A 2,975-nucleotide genomic window follows, 5' to 3' on the forward strand; every position below is an offset into this window, starting at 1 on the left:
CATCGGAAGTAGTAAAACAAATGCTAGGCATTTTCTGTAGTCCACAATGGACATACAAGAACAGAGCCATCTGCTGAGATAGATGATAAAATAACACCCCCCCTTTTTTTTTTGGTGGACTTCCATCCGAACATATCTTGAGAGCAAGATGAAACTGAGATAAAAGGAATAAAAGAAAAACCCATGTTTCATTAACCGTTAACGGCCCGAAAATAGGACGAGTGATATGAACTGTACATGGATATTAAGGTCGTAAAATAGCCCTCGAAGTGGTGTTCCATAAGCTCCATGTAGGACGAACGCCCGGTGAATGCTGTGATAACACCCTAGCCCCCGTAGGCAAATGACATTGATAAAAGAAAAGAAACAAATTCCAGATGTGCGCCAAATATGCAATGCATGATCGTGATCGGACGTGTCAAAAGAGAAAGGCTATGCTGGGTGGTTGCAGAGTCTGAGGAAATTCGAAGGGCGCGTAGGTGAGGTGAGTTGCAGGAGAATCGACTACCATCCCTTCACATGGTACTCCCATGGACCGTAATCAGTGGTGTAGTTGGTCCAGGATCCATTCTTGCCAGAATCGAAATTGGAGGTGTTTGGATCTGCCTCAGCGCTAGACTGACTTGGACCAACTCCCCGGTGGGGACCTTTTGGTCCGGGATACTCTTGAAGATTTTTCATGTCGTGGGCGGTGTGGCGGCGTTTGAGGAAGGCGTTCGCGGTCGCGCTCTTCTGCTGGCGCTCCCAGAGAAGGTGTCGGCGGAGAGATTCAGTCAGTTCAGTGGCAAGCATGTTGCGACGAGTGGTTCGCGGAGAGTGTGCCATAGAATGCGAGCCGTTGTTGTTCATAACGATTGGCTTCGATCGAGGAACATCGGGACCACGCATAGTCAAGCTTTCCTCTTCATTGGATGGAGGAGACTGGGGAATTGATGGACCATTGGGCGATGTCAGCCGCGATCGCTGAAGTGCGGGACTGGACCGGAACGCGTTTCCTTGCATACGAGCCGGCTGGTGCATCATCATGGTGAGCATTGAGCGGCGCGAAACAAGGTTGGGTCGGGAATCAACCCGCTGGAACATCTCTCCACGATCGTCAACGCTCGACTCGCCACCTTCAGTGACGGAGTCCTCCCAATCAGAGTCCTCGTCGTCCTCGATAGCACTCTCTGAGACTTCGTCATCGGTCTCAATGGCGTCCTCGTCGGACCGGCTGATGTCCTTCGAGTTAGGAATTATGTGGGATGAGACCTGGTTGCTGAAGGAAGCAGTCTTTTTCGTAGAACTCGGCTCACTATTGTGGGGCTTCAATCCCCCACCGGTCGCTTTCTCCTGGGCCGCTTGTGGGACCATGCGCTCTTCAAATGAGCTTTCATCGTCGTCCCCAGAAGATCCTCCCAGTGTAAACATGCCACCCTTCTTCTTCAGGGGCGATGGCCTCAATTGCGTAGCAGAACGAGAAGGACTGGGGTCGATAGACAATCGTGGTTGCGATCGGAATGAAGAGGAGATGTGGGATGGTGAGAATCCACGAACGATGCTGGGAGATCTGATCAATTCAGATTTGCTGGGAAGGATGCCAGAAGATGAAACGCTGGTGTCGGACGCGTTAAGCTGAGCAGTGTCGCTGTCGTTGCCCTCCGGGGCAGTTGTCGAGCAAGACTCGGTCGACTCATGGGGATATGGGGTCGGTCGGATGGAGAAATGAGGGACATGGCGAGCAGTGGAAACTGAAGGAGGAGTAGGAGTAGGGGTGGATGGGCGAGGAGTGATGTCAACGACGGGCGCAGCAGGCTCGACGGGAGGAGCCATGGGCTCCAACTGCTTCTTTTCCTTGATGTTCAGAACCATACGCTCCAAATCCAGCGAAGTGATGTGCTTTTCCTTGCCACGGCCAAGGCTGGCTAGTGAATCCTCGCGCACGACGGCAGGTCGGCAGTCGGAAAACTTGGGGCGTTTGATATGAGCTTCGATCCGTTCGGCTTGGTCAGACGCGGCTGACTCGACGCTCGCAGAGAGCTCTGGCAGATCCCCAGCTTCAGAGCGTAGCAATGGTAGGGCGGAAGTGCTCTTGGCTTTTTCGGGCTCGACACAGAAGGTTTCACGGGTCCACAAGCGCCAGCTGAGATTTTCAAGTCGACGGCCCTGATCCATGTAGTCGGCACATTTCGAAAATACTTCGTAGGCAAGTCAGCAAAAAATTGGAATTCTCAACCAGCAGACTATTCACTTACCCATCCACATTCCATGAAGACTTTGAGCATTGGCGGTATCCACCTTGTGGATATTGTCCGCATCCACGGTGAGGACTGGTGTGGTCAAAGGCATTGTCGCAACGCCACAACTACTCATGTAGCGTTTGTAGTGATTGGGAATTGTTGATTGATGTTCCGGGGTCGCCGTCTCCCCCGAGAGTGGTCGTACGGCGCTTAAGATGCAGTTGTGAAGGTTCGTAAGAATCAACCGGTTTCCTAGATAGGCCTTTCGAGAATCGAGTCTGGACCCTGCAGTATCGTGCAGAGAGTGGATCAATCGGTTTTAGCGCTGAAACTGCAATCGAATGCCGGAAGCAAAAGAGATGAGTTGTGAAAGGGTTGGAATTGTCAAGCGAAGTGAAGAATCAGTGATCGAATCCCCGTCAATTTTCCGTCAGAGCGCCACAGTGCGGAGATGCTGGGGCGGAAAGTCGGAGATACGGAGCGCGTGTCGAACGAACGGATTGAGTTGATCCTTCGTGATTGACACCGAGGGTAAAAGATAGGTGAGGTGAATAGAGAACTCTGGAGGAAGAGAAGAGAAAGGGAGTCGGAACGATAATAAGAATGACGGGGGGCGGCACTTTGGTGGAGTGGAGTGGACGGAGAGGGGGACGGTAATAAATTATTGAAAAAGAAAATTAAAAGAAAAAGAAAAAGAAAAATAGAAAATAGAAAATCAGTAAAAAAAAAGGATAATTCGATTTAGAAAATGGGGTT

At 51.0% G+C, this 2,975-nt stretch overlaps 1 protein-coding gene across 1 annotated transcript; it reads right to left on the reverse strand.

The window, feature by feature from the left end:
* Positions 1 to 504: 504 nt before the first annotated feature.
* Positions 505 to 2,328, reverse strand: N7457_008061 (uncharacterized protein; the record flags this gene model as incomplete). The annotated part of the gene is made up of 2 exons (XM_057179104.1): positions 505 to 2,177; positions 2,235 to 2,328. The coding sequence occupies 2 exons, from the start codon at positions 2,326 to 2,328 to the stop codon at positions 505 to 507; spliced, it is 1,767 nt and encodes a 588-aa protein (XP_057027490.1).
* Between the last annotated feature and the right edge of the window lie 647 nt (positions 2,329 to 2,975).

The sequence above is a fragment of the Penicillium paradoxum genome, assembly GCF_028828445.1.
Source record: "Penicillium paradoxum strain IBT 22861 chromosome Unknown utg000007l_segment0_segment0, whole genome shotgun sequence".
In the NCBI taxonomy this organism is placed as follows: Eukaryota; Fungi; Ascomycota; class Eurotiomycetes; order Eurotiales; family Aspergillaceae; genus Penicillium; species Penicillium paradoxum.